Source organism: Dasypus novemcinctus, chromosome X (assembly GCF_030445035.2).
Source record: "Dasypus novemcinctus isolate mDasNov1 chromosome X, mDasNov1.1.hap2, whole genome shotgun sequence".
NCBI classification, from domain to species: domain Eukaryota; kingdom Metazoa; phylum Chordata; class Mammalia; order Cingulata; family Dasypodidae; genus Dasypus; species Dasypus novemcinctus.
The window spans coordinates 90,065,714-90,085,266 of record NC_080704.1 but is presented as its reverse complement, the minus strand read 5'-3'; the positions used below and the strand labels follow the sequence as shown (position 1 = coordinate 90,085,266).

Here is a 19,553-nt window from a genome sequence, read left to right as displayed (position 1 = left end):
GTCGTTCTCAACCCAGGGCAAATTTCCCAAGAGATATTTTTGGTTGTCACACTTGGATTCTGTGTGTGTATTACTGACTTCTATTGGGTAGAGGTCAGGGATCCTGCAAAACCACATACAATGGATAGACACCCCCTTACAACAAGGAATCATCTGCCCTACATGTCAATAGTTCTGCAGTTGAGAAACTGTGCCTTAAAATAACACACCTTTTCCTCCATCCACCTTTAGAGTGTGGATAGCGCATAATAAAACAATAGTAATGGTTGTTTGAAGGTACTCAACAATAAGAAATATTTGACTGGAAAAAGAAAATTATAAAGGCCCAGCGTTAGGGTACCTGCTCTTCCCATCGTGGACTTATAGAAATTTCTAAGGATTGAGATGGGGAACAGCTACCAAGAAGAAATCCTTTTAACCTTTCAATGACACTTAGACATAGTCAACCATTATTTGCTCAGCATCATGCAGTATTACAAAAATACTCAGATCTCTAATGTGTTCTTATGATCTGCATTTAAGGTTTTGCTTATTTTGCTATTTATCCCTCAGTTTTTCTCATTTTTGTCAGTTCAAAATGGTCAGTGAACCTACTTTTGCCTAAGAATTCATTGCTCTTAATATTGTGAGATGTTGAAAGGTCTCATACTTTTTATTGTGGCATGGTTCTAATTGTACTAATGTAGCTAGAACTCAAGTTTTGCCTTAATTTTGCCTTGCTTAAACATAAAGCTATTATTACTTATATTATTTATGAAGTGAGATAAAATGTCACATTTCATGAACGTGACTTTGAACATATAAGGATACTATGTTTTTGTTAAAATATAAGGTGTGTGGTGTATTTTCAATGTATAAGGGAAGATTGGAGGTAATTTTCAGGGCAAGTGAGTGGTTGGAAATCCTTACATGGGGTTTAAAATCTCCAGTTCAGGGAAGTGAGCAGCATCTAGCTGGTATTTTGAATAGAATTTTGCAGATTTATTCTGGATTTCTGGCTGCTTTTTAAGAAAATTAAGAAAAAGCCAGAACAAACAAATAAAAAAACAAGAGAGAGAATCTAAGATGAACTTCTAGGAGATGAGACTTCCAAAGTTCATTGATGTCTAAAGGTAGAGCCTCCAGATTCAGAAACCAAAAAAACAAACACACACGCACACGAACAAAAAAAACAAAAACAAAAAGAGGAGAGCTTACAAGCAAGCCTAGAAAGGATTGTTTGCTACTTAAAACTGAAGTGGTGCCATAACTTCTCTTCTCTTTTTACTGTAGAGGTCTTTTGTATTATTCTCTTAATTTATAGGGACAACTAGGTATGGGGGTGAGGGGCTGAGACATGAGTTCTTAAAATCCCTTATAATTTTTAAGATGCATTATATTCATCCAAATGTAGTTTTTATTTCCTTATGGTGCAGTAATATTTATCTATATATTTCAAGTGTCAGTGTCTTGTGACCATAGTGAACCAAGAAAGACAAAAAATGGGGATATGTTTAGGAAACCACAGTAAGGCAATCAGAAAAGTCAGGCCCCTGGGATTTAACAGAACATAATTCTTTGGAACAGTGAACTTGAGTTTATCAAATCATGAAATTTTAGAATTTAGACTTCTCACAGGATAGAATTGCTTTGGTGTGTACACCTGGTTTTGCCTTATCTTAATATACACTTAACTTCATTAAGTTGGTTTTACTTTTAGGTTTTAAAAAGTGAATCTCCTATTTTTTCCCAGTGAATATCACCTCTGCCAGGCAGTTAACCGGATGCAGTCGCTTTAGTCATATTTTCCCTTCATCTGCTTACCAGCATATTAAGATGCATAAGAGAATTCTGGGGCACTTATCATCTGTCTACTGCGTAGCATTTGACCGAAGTGGGAGAAGAATTTTTACAGTAAGTTTTAAATTTATGATACTTTAGCACGTTAGAGATTTATAGTGATTGAATCTAGACATTATGGCCTTGTAATATATATATATATTTTTTTTTCCAGTTTATCAATTTTTATTTCTTTCATTGCTTGTTCTTTGGTTGTGAAGTCTAAGAAATCATAACCTACTAGAATTTTTTGAGGATATATCCCTATTTATTCTTTTAAGGAGTTGTATAGTTCTGGCTTTTACATTTAGGTGTTTGATCTGTTTCAAATTAATTTTTTTTCTTTATTTTCTTTTAAATGTTACATTAAAAAAAATATGAGGTCCCCATATATCCCCCACCCCCCTCACCCCACTCCTCCCACATTAACAACCTCTTTCATCTTTGTGGCACATACACTGTACCTGGTAAGTACATTTTGGAGCACTGCTACACCACATGGACAGTGGTCTACACTGTAGTCTACACTCTCCCCTAATCCACCCAGTGGGCCATGGCAGGACACACAGTGTCCGGCATCTGTCCCTGCAGCACTTCAACCTTTTTGGACATATGAATGCAGAAAAAGATAAGTGGAAATTGAAAATCTTTTTTTTTCCATTCTGTGTAAGTAAATGTGTGAACCATGAGGTCCACTATCTTTGGGGAAATTTAATTTAAAAACGTAAATCTTCAAAGAGCTTCGTATTCCAGAGATGTTTGATTTTTATGAAACAAGTTAAATTTCTCAATTTTGTTTCATTTCATCAAACATTTATTACAATGCATTTTGCATTTGTTGCTTAGTATAATTCCTGCCAGTTTTGCTTAATTAATGATTATATTATCCTTATGATTGAATGGTCGAACTATACAGTAATAAAGATTAGTTATTTTATATATTTTTCTTTGGTTTTAGTACTGCTTTTTTAGAAATTTTATTTTGAAAGAAACTTTAAATTACATGAATGTTACATCAAAAGTATTGGGGCATTCCCATATACCCCACCCCCTCCCTCTCCCACACTTTCCCCCATTAACAACATCTTTCATTAGTGTGGTACATTTGTTACAATTGAACACATATCGAAGCATCGCTACTAACCATAATCTAAAGTTTACGTTATAGTTTACACTGAGCACCACACAAATTTATAAGTTTTGAAAGAATGTATGATGGCCTGTATCCATCATTGTAGTGTCATGCAGGATAATTCCAGTGTCCCCAACGTGACCCATGTTAAACCAATTTTTTCCTCTCACTCCCATCAGAACCACTGGTGGCCACTGCCTTTATATCTGTGTTACAAGTTCTTCCATTGCTAGAATAATAAGTCTACTTTCATCTATAGTTGCATTTTCCCCTTATGTTTGCTCATTCTTCAAACTTGATGATTTGGGGATAGTGATGCCCACTCTGTTTCTGATTGAGAGGGGGCTTAGACCCCGTGGGACTGATGGATGGAACTGTCTTGCTTGCAGTAGTAGATACTATCTGTTTTTTGGGATGGGCATTGTCCAGCATCATCCTTTTGTTAGTTGTCCTGGGTGAGTCCAATGAACTGGAGAGTAGATGTTGTTGCAACTCTTTTGCAATTCACGGCTCAATCAGCATATGAACAGACTGAATACATCTGGGACATATATTCAATGAGTAAAGTGCTAAATATAGGATCAAATAAAAGGGGCAGAAGTGCCATGTGTAGGGAAATTATAAATGACTCTTACTCTGTTACTTTGGGGAATGTATGTTCCAAGGTAAGGCCTACTAACAGGTTGCCGAATTCCTAAGTTTGTCCTGCCTATAGTTTCTAGAAGTCTCTACACAAGATCTTAAGATGTCTCAGGAAAGGGGGCCTGAGGCATTGTTTACTGTGGCAGTCAATGAGATCCACCTGAGACTTGGGTAAGCATAACCTTTGGAATGACCTCTCCATACACTTTGAACTCTCCTAGCCATAAAAATTTATTTGCATTTAATATTTACCTCTTTTTGTCAAGGTCTTTTTCCAAATGTCTCTCTAGTTGGTGCTTGATAATCACCCCTTGGCGTCATATCCCACGGCGGAGGGTGGTGGGGTAGGGAGTACTGCGATTATATGCTGAATTTGGTTTAGAGAGAGGCAAATTTTGAGCAACAAAGTGGTTTTCAGGAGGTAACTCTTAGGCAATATATAACACTAGGCTAAGTTTCAATTTTACAAGAACAAGGTTCATAAGTACAACCATCAATATCAAGGGCCTGCCATATTGATGGTTGGCACTTTCACTAGGCACTCGCCGTGTACTTGGGGGATTCTTGCCACTCCATTAGAGAATGTAGCAGGACTTCCCAGGATAGGAATACAATATTCTTTCAATTATTATGTGGGTCTCCACCCACCAATGTACCACCTTGTGACCACTTGAACATATTTGTATGCCATAGAGGCATCCCCCAGGTGCATCCTTCCTCACACATCCCCCCAACACCAACACCAACACCAACACCCCACACCAATGATCCTCCTCTGCCATGGTTGTGGCCCTTCTGCAATCCAAAACTCCTCAAAATGAAAGCCAACAAAAAGTAACAATAATAAAATAATTAAACAAAAAAAATTAAATTTTTTTCTATTGTGTCTTTCATCACCATAAGATGTTTGTTATGTACAGTGGCAGTTTCTTCTGTATGTTCCCCAGTCTCTTATTTTTTTTTTTGCTTTATTTTCTAAGAAGCTTTAGGTGATAGAAAAGTTACATAGAAAATATAGGGGATTGTCATATACTCAACTCTATCCTCCTTTCCTACTCTTTCCCCTATTAATAACATCTTACATGAACTGTTTATTTTTTAAATTGGGTTTTTATTGATAAGATCATGCTGTATGCTTTGAGTACAAAATTGTAGCACTCTAATATTTCTAAGAGGCTTAGTCTCATTGTTTCAGTACTATGTTAACAGAAGTATGGGTAATGGCATAATTTTATTTTTATATTTTTATTCTACAAAAAATGAAATGGTTTGTACTTAGGGAAGTTATGACTCCTCGTCATGATTCCACATGGCAGCACCTCAGCAGTTGGATGTTAGTGATGATAACGAGGATGATGGTTGCCATCTTTTTAAAACAGATAATTATTAAATAACTTATTCAGGATATTAGGGTGGAATTGCTTTTAACTTTTTGAAACTTTTGAAATTCTCAATATTTTTACCAGATATTATTAACAGCCTCATGTTTACTGAGAAATGCATATAGTCTTTAGATTATAGTTTTTAAATGTTTGTAGAGAAAAATTTTCAAGTTTTTTATAAAAACAGGATGTCAGGCCTAAGAAAGGAAATAATCAGAGATATTTAGTGGCACATCACATAAAAGTGAGTTAAAATATTTTGATTGTCTGCCTCAGTAGTAGTTCTGAGTTGTTCTTCTCAAATGCATTGTCAGTTTGGATAATGCCTTGTAAGTGCTATCATTTGGGCATCATTTATATTTAGCACTGGATCCACGCTATAGACAGAGGAAACTAAAAAGTAAAGGCTTATAAGTAAAATGAAATCCTTCCTTTGTCTCTTTTCTTCGGTGGGGGAGGGGTGATCTATGCTTCACCGTAAATCTGTCCTTTTGTGTTACTATAGGGTTCAGATGACTGTTTGGTGAAAATTTGGGCTACAGATGATGGGCGCCTCCTTGCTACACTTCGAGGGCACTCTGCTGAAATTTCTGACATGGCGGTTAACTATGAAAACACTCTCATTGCCGCAGGCAGCTGTGATAAAGTTGTAAGAGTGTGGTGTCTTCGAACTTGTGCACCAGTTGCAGTCCTTCAGGGACATTCAGCTTCTATTACTTCAATACAGGTAAGGAAAATGAGAATATACCTCCCTAACATGTATAAGATGAAAATTCTCTCAGTTGTATCAGTCAGAGTCCTTCAGAGAAACAGAACAAACCATGTGTATGTCTGTGTGTGTGTGTGTGTGTGTACTAAGATTCATTATAAAGAATTTGCTCATAAGTTTGAAGGGCCTGGCATATCCAAATTCATAAGGCAGGCCAGAGCCTGGAAATTTTGGTGTGAGTGATGAATTCTTAAATCTGAATTTCTTAGGCTGTAACCTCAGGAAGAAGTGGAGGATATACTCTTGAGGCAGAATGCCTTGTGGTCTCTTGAATGGAGCCCTCAGTTCTTGCTAGACCTTGGACTGATTGAATAAGGCCTACCCACATTGCTGAGGGTAATGCCCTTTACTTAAGGTCAACTGACTGTAGATGCTAATCCCATCTATAAACTAGGCCAATATTTGACCAAACAACTGGATGCCATAACAGCCAAATTGACACATCAAATTAACCCTCACAGTAGTGCAAAGAATAACAACAGAGAGATGTTGCTTCCTTAAGGGCTTTGCTCTGATCCTGTAGACAGATTTTTTTTAAGTTCCTTTTCCTATAAATCTATTCCCTTTAGAAATAAATAAAATGGTATGACAGAAGTTCTTCAAATTTAGCGTGAAGCATGTATCTCATTTGACAATTTGCCAAGAAGGGAGAAGACTTGTAAATGCCTTAAGGAGTGCACTAATACCTGTTTGTCAGGTTATAAACAGGTTCAAACTTGAATATTAGCATATTTTGTGGTAATATTTAATGCAAGAAGTTTGTCAGTCACATTTGGTGAGTGTGTGTATGTGTGTCTGTGTTTCTGCGTGTGGATTAATGATAGAGAAAATTTTATTAGTTTCAGTGATTTCATATTTTAACTTGCTGTTTGACATACAATATCATAATGTAGATACATTAGTTTCTTTTAAATACTTGTCTCTTTAGTGTTTTTATCACATGTTGACAATGAAAGTCCTGGATGCTCTCAAAGAACTTATATATATATATTTAATTTATTGAAGTCTATCACTCATCATAAGCATACATAAACAATAAGTATATAATAATAGTTGTGAACTTACAATATAATCATATATAACATCATACGGACTCTCATAACTCACCCTACCACCAATACCTTGCATTGTTGATAAGCCTTTTAAACTGATTAAAGAGCATTGTCAAAATATTACTACTAAACAAAGTATTTCCCCCCAGCCAATCCTATTATTATTATCTTTATATCATTTATATATGAATATACATAAACAATTAAGTGTATGGTAAAAGTTATGAAATTACTAAGCAAACATGCATAACATCATACAGGGGTCACATACATCGACCCTCCACAAAGACCTTGCATTGTCATGAGATATTTGTTACAAATTATGAAAGAATATTGTCAAAATCTTACTACTAATCATAGTCCTTATCTTACATTTGGTGTGTTTTTCCCCTAACCCACTCTATTATTATTTTTAAAATATATTTCTTAAAACAGAAGTTGTGAACTTATAAAACAATCATGCTATGTACAGAATTCCCAAACAACAACCCTCCATCAACACACCACAATGTGGTGTGTCATTTGCTACAGAAAAAATAATATCATCTGATTTTTAATATGTCCATAGTGTACATTTGGTTCACATTTTACATACTGCCTCAGTATCAACACAGTACATCTTTCGCATATTATATATTATATTATATTGTATTATATTGTATTGTATTATATTATATTATATTATATTATATTATATTATATTATATTATATTATATTATTATTACTAATATCCACAGTCCATAGGTCACTCCAGCTGTATTTTCCACCTCTTCTCCACATGCCCAACACCCTGCAGTAGTGATATGCATCTGCTCTAGCTAACAAAGGACACTCTTGCATCTGTACCATCAACCACAATTCTCATCCAACTCTTGGTTTACTCTGCTGTTCAGTTCCTAGATTATTCTCTAGCATTCTGTCAGTTGGCATTTATATAATTAGACTACCATTTTCAGTCACATCCCCATTTATAAACTAGCTGTTACTGACTGTGTTACCATCCATGCTATACATGTCCACACTTCTACAGTAAAGCTAATTAAAATTTCTCACCAGGTCTTGAAAATATTTTCCAAAAATTTCTTCTAGAAGTTTTATGGTTCTTGTTTTATTTTTAGTTTTTTTGATCCATTTTGAGTTAATTTTTGGATAAGTTGTGAAATAGGGGTCCTCTTTCCTTCTTTCAGCTGTGGATATCCAATTCTTTCAGCACCATTTTTTGAATGGATTGTTCTGTCCAAGCTGTGTGAATTTGAAAGGCTAGTCAAAAATCACTTGGCCATACCTGTGAGGGTCTGTTTCTGAACCATAAATTTGGTTCCATTGGTCTATTGTGTCTGTCTTTAGGCCAGTACCATGATGTTTTTACCACTATAGGTAGGTATTATGATTTAACTCTGGAAATGAAGGTTCACTTTTCCTTTTTATGATGTTTCTGGCTATTCAGGATTCCTTAACCTTTCCAAATAAATTTAATGATTGTGTTTTCAATATTTTCTTTAATGTTGGTGGAATTTTTATCAGAATTGCATTAAATCTGTATATCAATTTGAGTAGAATTGACATCTTAATGATATTTAGTCTTCCAGTCACTGAGCATGGAATGTTCTTCCAGTTATTTAGGCCTTTTTTGATTTCTTTTCACATTGAGTTGCAATTTTCTGAATAAAATGCTTTACATCATTGGTTAAGATTATTCCTGACTTTGAGTTTTATCTGTCCTATTTTATTTTCACCACACTTTTGACACTTTTAGTTACTTTTATTGATATAATCTTCATTTCTAGACTCTCTTCCAGACCCCTCTCTCCTGTCTTTTCTTTTCAGGCTCTAGCACACCCATTAGTATTTCTTGAAAATCTGGTCTCTTGCTTAGGAATTCTCTCAGTTTCTGTTTATCTGTGAATATTCTAATTTCACCCTCGTTTTTGAAAGACAGTCTTGCTGGGTATAAGATTTTTGGCTGGAAGTTTTTCTCTTGTAGTATTTTTAATATATCAAACCACTGTCTTCTTGCCGGCATGATTTCTGGTGAGAAATCAGCACTTAATCTTATTGGATATCCCTTATACGTTAAGCATTGCTTTTCTCTTGCTGCTCTCAGAATTCTGTTTGTCTTTGGCATTTGACATTCTGATGTGTCCTGGAGTTGGTCTATTCAGATTTGTTTCTGAGGGGAGTACGTTGTGCTTCTTGGACATGGATATATATGTCCTTCAGTTGGGTTGGGAAATTTTCTACCATTATTTCTTCAAATTTTCCTTCTGCCCCTTTTCCTTTCTCTTCTCCTTCTGGGATACCCATGATATATATGTTTGCATGCATTTTGCTGTCATTTAGTTCCCTGAAGCCTTGTTCAGTTTTTTCCATTCTTCATGTGTTCTTTTGTATGTTCACTTTCAGAGGCCATTTCTTCAAGCTCATCAATTCTTTCTTCTGCTTCCTCAAATCTGCTATTATATGATTCCAGTGTTTTTTAAAATTTTTTATTCCATCTTTCATTCCCATAAGATCTGCTATTTAGAAAAATATATATGCTTTCAATTTCTTCTTTGTGCTCATCCAATGTTTTCTTAATATCTTTAATCTCTTTAGCCATCTCATTGAATTTATTAAGGAGATTTGTTTGAACATCTATTGATTAGTTGTATCAACTCCTTTAAGTCATCTGGAGGCTTATCTTTTTCCTTTAACTAGGCCATAGCTTCCTGTTTCTTGGTGTGGATTGTAATTTTTTGTTGGTGAGTCTTTGCATCTGGCTTACTAGAGTATATATTCTGGGTGCAGTTTTTCTCTTTAGTTTAGTACTTCCTGCCCTTTCTCTCTTGCTGGTTGTGCAGTAGGAGCCAAGCATGTAGTTGGTGTTGTAAGCTGTGGAGACTCAAGCTGCCCTCATTGCACAGGGTACCAAAGAAGCTTCTTCCAACTTTCTCCCTTGCTAGGATAGGGACAGAGTCACAGCTGTGTGGAATAATCCAAGTGCAGGCCTAGACTGTAGTTGCCCAGAGAGACTGATGAAGCTTCACATCCCTTTTTCCCTCCCTGGGGTGGGGATGAAACTTCAGGTGTGGGCAGCCATCTATGCAGTGCGGATCCAAGATGATCACAGTTGCCCTGGTAGACTTCTGATTTTCAGTCTATGCCAGCCAAAGTTACCTGCATTTGCCTGGATATGATGGTGCAGGGCTACTCAGCCTCCTCCCTGCCAGAGGCGGGGAAGCCTAGGCTAGGGCTGCAGGCTGATCTACCTGAAAGAAACTGGTTCTTGTGGACACTGAGAGTTTCAGTCAGCCCAGCTTCCCCTCAGGCTGGGGGTGGAGTCAAAATGGTGGCTACTGACCTCTTTCTAACTTGGGCTGATTCACACTGCCGCTGTTCCCAGAGTTATATCCTAGCCAGCCAAGTCTACCAATCAGTAGCCAAAATCAGCAGCCAACCGTCTCTTCCTCCCCTGTTTCTGGGAAATGGAGCTTCCAATTCCAGCCACAGAATAGCTCCTGGGGCAGCTCGTGCCGCCAGAGCAGGATAATCACCAGCCTCCTTGGCTTGGCCGGTAATTTCCTGGAGAGGCAGGCGCAGGTCCCCGCAGCTTCCTCCCTGCTAGATATGGCACTGGAGCCTAGGCTAGAGTTGCAATCTGTTCTGGATGGAAAGATGACAGTCCCCACCAGCACTGTGATTTTCAGTCTGCCCTGCTTCCCCTTGTACTAGGTGCGGAGTTAAGATGGCAGCTCCCGGCTTCTTTCTGACTTGGGGAGGCTCAGACTCAGCTGTTCTCAGGATTATACTTCAGCCTGCTGAATTTTCTCATCAGCCACTGAAATTGTTGCCCAACCATCTCTTCCTCCCACATTTTGGGAAAGTGGAGCTTTCAATTATAGCTGCGGATCAGCTCCCGAGGTGACTTGTGACTTCAATGAATGTTGGGCACTGGCCTCCGGGGCATGGAGCGCTCTACTTATGAGTCTTCTCTCTAGATGGGCAGTCTCCTCCTTCACTCTTTCAAGGATGTGGCAGGATGCTCTTCTGGTCTCCTGGAACCCCCAAACAGGTGCTTTAGTTTGCTCCAGAGAACTCTGGGTGTTTGCTAACTTCCCTGTAGCAGGAGCTGACTTTAGGAGCTCCTTACTCTACCACCATCTTGCTGGTTCTCCTTTTAAAGAACTTTTATTCAATAGACCTAGCTAAGCAGACCTTTTGTCCTCTTTGTGTTGGGAGCAAAACAGAGGAATGCTCTTGAATCTCTTTCACTTTGGTCAAGGAGACTGCTTCTGTGGAGAGATAATTACTCCCACTGGTTTTCCTTGTTTTTTAGTTGAGAATAGGTATGCTAGTCAATTTTTAATGTATTATTTAAATAACATTTCACCTATTTATTTGTAGCTAGCAAGAATTGGGGTCAGTGTATTTTGAATTTGAAAAATGTCATGTCAAAATTTTACCAGCTGAAATTATTTCATGGATTTTGTTTTGGGAGATTACTAGTCACTTGTCTGTTGACCATCCCATCTTTTTATTTCTGGAATTTTGAGATAGTCTCATACAACAAAAAAAAATTTATTTGATTATACTGAAAAATATTTGGATACTCTTTAGCTCCTTCACTGTTTAATTAGCTGGTTTTATCTCATTTTGTTTACCTCTATACAGAGTTTAAGTATTCTAGTCCCCTAGAGATCCATGGACTTTTTCTCTGTCACACTTTCCCTTAGTGATTTCGAATCTTATAGCTTTAAATGTCATTTATTGGCTGATCGCTCTCCAATCTATAGCTCCATCTTGGACCTCTCTTTTAGCTACATATTTATGTATTTATCTGCCCAATAGGCATCATCACTTGTATGTCTATTAGGCATCTCAAATTTAACATATTCAATTTTTTTTTGTTTTAAATTTTATGAAATTTTCAAACATACACAAAAGTAAAGAGATTCTTAAACTTCAATGTAATCATCATCTACTTTCAGCAATTAACGTTTTGAAAATCTTGTTTTATCAATCTCTTCCCCTACTGTTTTATCTCTGGAATATTTTAAAGCAAATCCCGTACCTCATTTTATTTATTTTACCAGATGCATTTTATAATATCTCATATATATGGAAATTTTATTTAACAACAATGCTACCACATTTAACAAAATTACCAATATTTCTTCATCATCATCTAAAACACAAATCATGTTCAGATTTACCCATTGTCTCAAAAACATCTTTATAATGTAGATTGGTTTTAACTGATATCTAAAGAAGGTCCACTCATTGAATTTGATTGATGTTTCTTAAGTCCCTTTTAGTTTGTAATCTTTGACTCCCCTCAGCTTTTTCATGCTTTTTATTTGTTGAAATAAATTGTTCAGTTGTTCTGTAGAATTTACCACACACGGAATTGGGATAATTGTTTTTTTATGGCATTTAATTTTCTCTATCCCCTATTTTTCTTGTGACCTGGTAGTTAGATCTAGAGGATTGGTCAGATTCAGTCTGAATTATATTGGTGTTACTTCCTACTGCATCACATCAAGAAAATCATAATGGTTGTTTACTTTTTAGTAATGCTAAGTTTGGTCATTGGGTTCAGTAACTATCCATCTGGTTCAACCATTATGCTTTACATTTTAAAAAAATCATTGTAGTGACATACAAGATACAATAACCCATTTTAACCACTTTCTTGTGCACAATTCAGTGATATTAATTACATTCACAATATTGTGCTATCACCACCATCTATTACCAAAACTTTTTAATCACCTCAGATAAAAACACTGTGCCCATTAATCAATACCTCCCCATTAACCCTATTCCCTTTAGCCGCTGGAAACCTCTAATCTACTCTCTGTTTCTGTGAGTTTGCTTATATTAGATATTTCATGTAAGTGAAATCATACAACATGCATCCTTTTATGTCTTTTTTTTTTACCAACATGATATCTTCAAGATTCATCCATGTTATAGCATATATCAGAACTTCATTCCTTTTTATGGCTGAATAATATTCCATTTTAAGTATATATCTCATCTTGTTTATGCATTCATCTATTGATGGACACTTGGGTTGCTTCCATTTTTTGGCTATTGTGGATAATGCTGCTATGAACATTGGTGTACAAATAACATTCAAAATTGAACTCCTTATCTTTCTTTCATAAAACTAACTGCTCCTTCCAAAGCTTCCCACTTCTTAGGGAGACTTTCTCTAACCACCGTACCAGTCTATTTTAAATTCTAACTCTCGGAAACGGACTTGGCCCAGTGGTTAGGGCGTCCGTCTACCACATGGGAGGTCCGCAGTTCAAACCCCGGTCCTCCTTGACCCGTGTGCAGCTGTCCCATGTGCAGTGCTGATGCGCGCAAGGAGTGCCCTGCCACGCAGGGGTGTCCCCTGCGTAGGGGAGCCCCACGCGCAAGGAGTGCGCCCCATAAGAAGAGCTGCCCAGTGCAAAAGAAAGTGCAGCCTGCCCAGGAATGGCGCCGCCCACACTTCCCGTGCTGCTGACGACAACAGAAGCGGACAAAAGAAGCAAGACGCAGCAAATAGACACAGAGAACAGACAACCAGGGGAGGGGGGAGGGAATTAAAATAAATAAATAAATCTTTAAAAATAAATAAATAAATAAATAAATTCTAACTCTCTCCCCTGTCTCCCTGAACACTGTTTTTCCTTGTTTTAGTTTCCCTGCTGCTAAAACAAATACCATACAATATGTTGGTTTAACAACAGGAATTTATTGCCGTGTGATTTCAGAGGTTGGAAGGGTTGCTTCCTCTCAGTTCGGTATCTTCTGGCTGGCTAGAAATCTTTGGGATTGGCTTTCCTGTCCAAGGGCAATAGACATTGCAGTGTCTTATTTCTCTTCTGGATTCTTTTCACTTCCAGCTTCGGGCAGCTCCTTGTGGCTTTTCTTTCTCTCTGTGTCCGAATTCTGTGCTGCTTATAAAGGACTCCAGTAAAGCATATTAAAAAAGCACAAAATGGTTCACTTAGGTTACACCTTAACTGAAGTCACATCTTCAAGAGTTCCTATTTACAGTGGATCTACATACAAAGGACCAGAGTTTGGGACCTGAACATGCCTTTTATGGGGGAGGACATCTTTTAGTCCCCAATACTACCTTTTTCTGCTTTATTTTCTTCCATAGTAATGATCACCATTTGTCATACTGTATGATTTCCTTATTTATTTGACTGTCTCTATTAACATTATGGTATATTATCCTTCTAGCTGCTTTCTTTCTCTTTGTTTTCTTTCTTTCTTTCTTTCTTTCTTTCTTTTCTTTTTTTTCCTCTTCCTTCCCTTTCTTTCCCTTTTTTTCCCTTCCCTTCCCTTTCCTTTTCCTTCTTTCCTTTCCTTTCCCTCTTTCTTTCTTTCTTTCTTTCTTTCTTTCTTTCTTTCTTTCTTTCTTTCTTTCTTTCTTTCTTTCTTTCTTTCTTTCTTTCTTTCTTTTCTTTCTTTCTTTCTTTCTTTCTTTCTTTCTTTCTTTCTTTTCTTTCTTTCTTTCTTTCTTTCTCTTTCTTTCACCAAATTGATATATTGTGGTAAAATGTTAATGATGGTTACTTCTGGGGGTGGAATTATAAGTAGTTTTTGTTCTTTTTTGCATATTTCCTAAATTTTCTACATTAAATGTGTATTAATTTGTACATCAGAAATGAACACAAATAAATGTTTTTTTTTCCTTTTCTAACATAATTTCTCATTTAAAAACAACCCAATTAAGGTACATTTGAATGGGCAAGGCTTTCCCCCACTGCAATTGATGAAGCACTTTAAATATAATGGGGATAATAAAAGTTTCAGCATTTCTTCTAATTTAATAAAATTATTTTATTTCACATTTAATTGTCTCATTCCTATAGATCAGGGATTAGCAAATCTATGGGCCAGATAGTAAATATTTTGGATTTTGTGGGCTATATGGTCTCTATTGCAACTGTTCAACTCTGCAGTCATAGTGCAAAAGCACCCATTAATAATACTGTAATCTGGCTGTGTTCCAATAAAACTTTATTTAAAAAACAGGCAGCAAACTGGATTTGGCCTATGGAGCATAATTTGTAGATCTCTGATGTAGTTTATGAATTAAGGTTTCTAATGCAAGGTTCTCTATATTAGAAATGAAAATATAGACCCACTACCTAAGTAAATTTTTTTGCTGTAAATATATTGTTAATGGATAATATTAATTGACAATTTTTGTTTGAATTCAAGTCTGTAGTCTTTAGAGCTTGGGTTTACAAAAAAGAAAACTAAGTAAATAATAACTAATCTATGAAAATAGTTTTCCATTGATTTGAATTGGAAATGCATTCAAATCTTATGTATCTGGATCCTTTATCATCATTTCAGTGGAAATTGTTCATTATCTCTATTTGGGATCTTTAAAAATCCAAAACTCAGCATACTATAGAGCCTGGTATAAATTTAATGTTTTTCTTGTCCCAGGTATCAGAAGCCCTGTGCTCTTCCCTCCTGTGATTCTTGTCTGAAGAAGTATAAAATATCTAGAATCAGAGTCTGACAACCTTGCTTACATGATAAAGGCCATGGTTCAACAGGGGTATAGTAGCTCCTTTGAGTTGTCAATTGAAGTGTATTTTTTCTTAATCTATTTTGTCCATGATGATATGAACAAAGATTTGACCTATTTTATATTATCCATGAAAACAAATTAAAATGGGCTAGATTTAGAAAGGACAAAGTTATTGTCATATCATTGCAATGGAGTTTCAGAATAAGATTAAAAGATATCATTGCAGTGGGGTTTCAGAATAAGATTAAAGCAATTAACTTCCTAATCATTGTTTTAAATTTACTTTTGATGACATATCGTATGAACTATAAAAATTCCAGTTATTGCTCTATAAGTTTTTATTTAATTATTAGTGACTTTATATATTCTCCATTAACAGTAGTGAGACAAAAATATTAGTGTGGTGTCAAGTGATTTTACAATAATTATTTTTTAGGACTAAAGTATTTTATCCTAAATTCAGTTATTGACTTATTAAAAAATTATTTTTGAAACATTATCATTAATCTAAGAAAGTTAAATTCCTAATCCCTTGAAGCTGAAATTCTTAAATAAGTTATTTAAAATATGTATTAAAGTTATTATAATTTTAAAGCATGGTATATTTGAGATGTGTTTTAACATGAAAGATTTCTTCTTTCTTAAGTTTTGTCCATCAACTAAGGGCACAACCAGATACCTCACTTCTACTGGTGCTGATGGAACAATATGTTTTTGGCAATGGCATGTAAAAACAATGAAGTTTAAGTAAGTATGGAAGTAGTTTAGAAATTTTCGGAAATATCAGGCATATCCATTTTTCTTTAGTACCTTGAGGGATTGTTAATAGTACATGTATTTTAATATAAATAATATATGTATGCGTGTATATATTTATTTATATATCTATATATAAATTATATATTTCAATTGGAAATAGAGATTTTCGAATAAAATTTTTGTGAAATCAATGTTGAAGAGACTTATTTATATATAAAATTTTCATAAGGGGTATTTGTTTCATTTCTTACTTTGGTAAGAAGACTTTTTTAATTTCTCATAATGGTAATGGTAAGTAACATGGTAATTTGTTTGAAAAGCTGTAGTAATAATACTAATGTTATAAATTATACTTGCAAGGTTAAATGCATTTTTTAACCTGCTAGTAGTAATTATAACTATTGACCACTTCAGGTTTGTAATTTCTGTAGTAGTGATGCTAAATCTGTTAGTATCAAGTAATGTGCTAACATTCTTGCCCATTAGATGAGAATGATGAAAAATAAAAACAACTTACTTTTCTCTTTAGAGATCGCCCGGTGAAGTTTACTGAGAGATCCAGACCTGGAGTTCAGATATCTTGTTCGTCTTTCAGTTCTGGTCTGTATAAAAATTGAATGTTTCTAGTGCCTAATATATAATTCAGTTGTAAAAGAGATTTTTCAATTCTTTGAAGAAAAAAATACACGTTTGAGTGTTAATGGAAGCATACCAAAGTGGAAACCATACTTACAACTTTTTTGAATGCTAATTAATATATAATAGCAGTTTAGTTTTTACACTCAACTACTGTAGCCACTATAAAGGGGATTTTGGATATGGGATATCGTAAAAATAATTTTGAATCCTTACGTTTTCATATAAAATATAAAGAAATGAATTTCTCAAGGCTGTGTGTGACCTTTAATGCTTATGATCCAAAGGCCTGTGTTTAGTATATACTTGGTGGATTTGTTGGGGGAATGGTAAAGTTGTCCCTTAAATATTTCTCTTTTATTTCTTGAATTTTATTACTTTTTTCTCTGAAAACTTAGTATACATTTACTGGTTAGAGGACAGTCTTGTGTTTAAGCCCTTTTATTTATATAGGGTAGCATACAACTAGAAAAGCAATCACATAGTTTTTACAAATCCTTCACATTCTTTTTTTTTTTTTTTAATCCTCCAGGTGGTATGTTCATTACAACAGGTAGCACTGACCATGTGATTAGAATATATTATTTGGGTTCTGAGATCCCTGAAAAAATTGCTGAATTAGAGTCACATACGGTAAGAACAGAATGAGAAACTTAAATATATTGTTTTCTTTTTTTAACATACCTGGAAATTAGGTTCATATTTCTTTTTTTTTTCTTTCTGATATGTACACTTCTTTAGTATAGTTCAATGTTAAATGCTTTATGAGAAGATTTGTGTTTTTTTTTAATTAATGAAGGTAAATGTGAAATTCTGGGTTTAGTATTGGATTTAGTATTGAAAATGAGTTCAATTTGTATGGAGAAGGATTATTTTTCAGGAAACTTGGAGCCACTGTTGCTTAGTTATATCCCTGTCTTTCATATCTCTATTCTGCTTTCTTTCATTTCCTTTTTCTCCAAATCACTTCTTTGTTGTGAGTTTTGGGAATATTTCTATTTCATCTTTCTGTACATCTCACATGCCACATTGTCAAAGCTTTATAGTCAGGTATTCAGAGTACTCAGCTTTGCAAGTCCTAATGTTACTGTTCTAATAATTGTTGACACTTCATTTGCAATAGTTTACTGCACATTAATAAAATACATTTTCCTTGAAATACAACTTTAACAAAAAATATGGTTTTTGAATTGCACAATCAACCATGTTCTTGACAATTATGTTAAAATAGACCCCTAACAGGAATCTAGAGATTTTTAGAAAGAGTCTCCTGTTCTTTGTCTTATCATAAAAAAATAATTGGACAATCTTTTTATGAAGACTTACCAAGCCCAACTGGTCTTTTAACTTGCTTTTATTTATTCCTGAACACTAAAATCCTGGAATGTCATTTAAATTGTGAAAGAGGAAAACTTAGGAAATATTTAAAGATCTTGATCTAAGACAGTCTAGTAGGAAAAGTTCATTTGTGATAGAGCATGCAAATGGGGGCATTTTTGCAATTACCACCTAAGCAGTGTGTGTGTGTGTAAGTTTGTGTTTGAAAGTGCTATCAAGTCTTTTGAAAGCTGAGAGAGATGAGGGGAAAATTGAATGGGAAAGAATTGAGTGATGAAGGATCAAGAAAAATTGGTAGAATTTTATTTGCACAGTTCTACCTAAGAAGGCAGAAAAAGTAAACACTCCCTGTTGGAATTAGTAGCTGTTGTTAGTGACTGAAAATAAGATTTCCCTTCAGAACATCTAAAACCAAACATTGCAGCTGGCACAGAGAATCCAGAATCTCTCAGATGAAGTACCACCGTAGTGTCTTAGAGCAGTAAGAATAATAGATACCTATGAACATATGTAAACACTGTAATAATTTTTTAAAATGAAAAATAAATATTAAGATATTTAGTATGTGAGCTTTTTATTAAAAGTTAAGTTCAAATACAGTTCAATAATTGAATTTGTTCGAAAATGTGTCCAGCATTTGGGGATAGGTTTTAGCTTTATTATCTAGCAATAAAGCAAAGGAAAGTGCACATTTTGGTTTACACTTTTATCTTCTCACCACAACTGTATATATCATATTTTTAAAGGTCTGGGTTAATCCTTTTAAAAGAAGATTCAAAAGCAGTATCTAAACTACAATACCTACATACTGTCAGATGGATTCATTGTAAAATAATCAAATCATGTGGAAAACAGTAAATTTGATTTTATGAAGTTTATAAAAACTAAGTCAAAAATTTAAATACTGTTAAATCTGTTGTTTTAAAGTGGTGTCTTAGATTAGTGTGCAGATTTATTATGGGGGATGGAGCAAGTTAATACCTATTTAGAATCATCTGGCTCTTGAGATTATGGTTTCAAGGCAGGTCTACTTATATGGTTCGTCTCAAGTTATTCTTGGTTAATTAATGCATTGTTTAAGTGTTCATTAAAATTCATTTTTAAAATTAGAGGCTTTTTAACAGAAAATTTTAGCATTAAAAATATCTGCTTCATAATTTTACATGTGAATTTGAGGCAAAAAAAACACTTGATTTGGTTTACAAATAAATAAATTCTAACAAAAAATATGTTGTTTTATGTCTTAGGACAAAGTTGTTGCTGTTCAGTTCTGTAACAATGGAGACAGGTAATTATGTAGTATATATCTGTTTAAACATATGTTTGACATGTTTTATGACACTGTTCCCTCAGAAGTAGTTCACTCTGCTATAGGCCTTATTTCTGTCTAGCCATTTAGGCTCAAAGGCCTCGTCTTTCTTTAATGACATTCTTAGGCCATCCCTTCCAAACTCCCATCCCGTTCAAGTAGTAATATAAGTCCTACTTTCT

General features: G+C 35.0%; 1 protein-coding gene across 2 annotated transcripts in view; it reads left to right on the top strand.

Moving 5' to 3' along the window:
* The window catches only part of BRWD3 (bromodomain and WD repeat domain containing 3), a 143,914-nt gene that overhangs the window by 33,711 nt on the left and 90,650 nt on the right, over positions 1 to 19,553 (top strand). For both annotated transcript variants that reach the window (XM_058291985.2, XM_058291986.2), the window contains 6 exons: positions 1,733 to 1,893; positions 5,480 to 5,701; positions 15,976 to 16,076; positions 16,618 to 16,688; positions 17,257 to 17,357; positions 19,310 to 19,350. In XM_058291985.2, the coding sequence (XP_058147968.1) occupies positions 1,733 to 1,893; positions 5,480 to 5,701; positions 15,976 to 16,076; positions 16,618 to 16,688; positions 17,257 to 17,357; positions 19,310 to 19,350 (697 nt within the window). The remainder of the gene's footprint in view (positions 1 to 1,732; positions 1,894 to 5,479; positions 5,702 to 15,975; positions 16,077 to 16,617; positions 16,689 to 17,256; positions 17,358 to 19,309; positions 19,351 to 19,553) is intronic.